Below are 1,753 nucleotides of genomic sequence, written 5' to 3' on the forward strand. Positions count from 1 at the left end.
ATTTCCCTTATCTAAAGTGTAGTAAAATGTCTTATCCCAATACGTACGCCTTCATTACGTGTTATGATACTGTAGTATATATAATTATGATAATAATGTACGCATGATGTATATGAAAAACACATAATTAGCTACGTTTAGCTCTAGTAACAGAGTCGTAAACAACAATGTAGTATCAGTACCGGTACATGGTATCATTCTCTACTGACCACAGGTAACAGTTAGCAGTGTTAGCACTGGTCAAGCAGTGGTCAAGCAGTGGTCACAGCTCCACGCTGGTCAGCAAATATTCAGCAAATATAACGCAGGAAATATTCCAACCCTAGTAAATGGTCAATAAATGCAAATTCGGTTCGAACCAAGAGGATGAATAGAACCAATTCAATAAATATAAATGCGAATGATCGGAAGTCGGAACCTAACCGAGACACGTAACACAGGACGAAAGAAATGCTCCCCGATCCCCCAAACTGAATCCCTCTCCCCTCTCACCGCCGAGCGCGAGCGAGCGAAGCAGCGAAGCCTTAATCGTGACGACGCATGATGCCAGACGTCCGCTGCCGCGTCGTCGCGGAAACGAAATTCGAAAAACTTTTTCGGCCCGAAAAGCAAACAGAAAATCGTCGCTTCTTATTGCGAAATCCTAAAGAAAAAGTTCATGAAGTTTCGGCGAAAACGAGAAAAGATTCTTCATCTACCCACCCTGCCAACGAAAGTTGCGTGGCGCGCCCTCACGGAGGCCCATCGCCATAGCGACCGTCGCCTTAGCAACCATCATCATAACGACCGTCGCCTTAGCAACGGTCACCATAGCAACCATCACCATAACGACCGTCACCTTAGCGACCATTGCCTTAGCAACCGTCACCATAACGACCGTCGCCATAGCAACCGTCGCCGTAACGACCGTCACCTTAGCGACTGTCACCATAGCAACCGTCGCCGTAATGACCGTCACCTAAGCGATCATCACCATAACGACCATCACCTTAGCGACCGTCATTATAGCGACCGTCGCCTTAGCGACCGTCGCCTTAGCGACCGTCGCCGTAGCGACCGTCGGCGTGGCGGCTCACCGTCGCGACGACGAGGGTGGGGTTGCGTCGGGGGTCGGCGCGCTGGCGTCAGGCGTTCGTCGAGCCGGCGAACGACGTCGCGAAGATCTGCATGACGACGGTGAGCACGATGAGCGTGATGGCGACGTTGTTCCAGACGTCGAGGCGGCGGTGGCGCAGACGGTTGCTGATGTCCATCTTGCCGACGAAGAGCAGGAGGAAGGCGAGCGAGATCTGGACGAGCACGATGAGCACGAGCAGCGTGAGGATGAAGTAGTAGAACTGCTGCCGCTTAGCCGTGTTGATCACCGACTTCGTCTGCAACGAGCGCGCGCGCGGAGACGCAGAGACAAGTGAACGTGTGAAAATGCGAAACCGCGTCGCGAAAATTTCGTCAACGCGCGAAGACGCTTTGGTTTGCGGCGTACGGGGAAGACAAGTGAACGTGCGAAAACTGCGGCGTGTGTTGCACGGGGAAGACAACGTGAACGTGCGAAAACGGGGTAATACTTCGTCTGCAACGTGTACCGCAAGGATCGCGTGGAGGCAGGCAGAGGAAGAGGAGGAGGAGGAGGAGGAGGAGCAGGAGGAGGAGGAGGAGGAGGAGGAGGAGGAGGAGCAGCAGGAGGAGGAGGAGCAGGAGGAGGAGGAGGAGGAGGAGGAGGAGGAGGAGGAGGAGGAGGAGGAGGAGGAGGAGG

The 1,753-nt window shown here is 53.5% G+C and overlaps 1 protein-coding gene across 2 annotated transcripts in view; it reads right to left on the reverse strand.

Moving 5' to 3' along the window:
* Positions 1-98: 98 nt before the first annotated feature.
* The window catches only part of LOC106816875 (ninjurin-1-like), a 6,024-nt gene continuing 4,369 nt past the window's right edge, over positions 99-1,753 (reverse strand). For both annotated transcript variants that reach the window (XM_014821517.1, XM_014821518.1), the window contains exon 2: positions 99-1,373. In XM_014821517.1, coding sequence (XP_014677003.1) covers positions 1,125-1,373 — 249 coding nt within the window. In that variant the 3' untranslated portion in view covers positions 99-1,124. The remainder of the gene's footprint in view (positions 1,374-1,753) is intronic.

This window comes from Priapulus caudatus, unplaced genomic scaffold (assembly GCF_000485595.1).
Source record: "Priapulus caudatus unplaced genomic scaffold, Priapulus_caudatus-5.0.1 Scaffold1515, whole genome shotgun sequence".
NCBI lineage: Eukaryota > Metazoa > Priapulida > Priapulimorpha > Priapulimorphida > Priapulidae > Priapulus > Priapulus caudatus.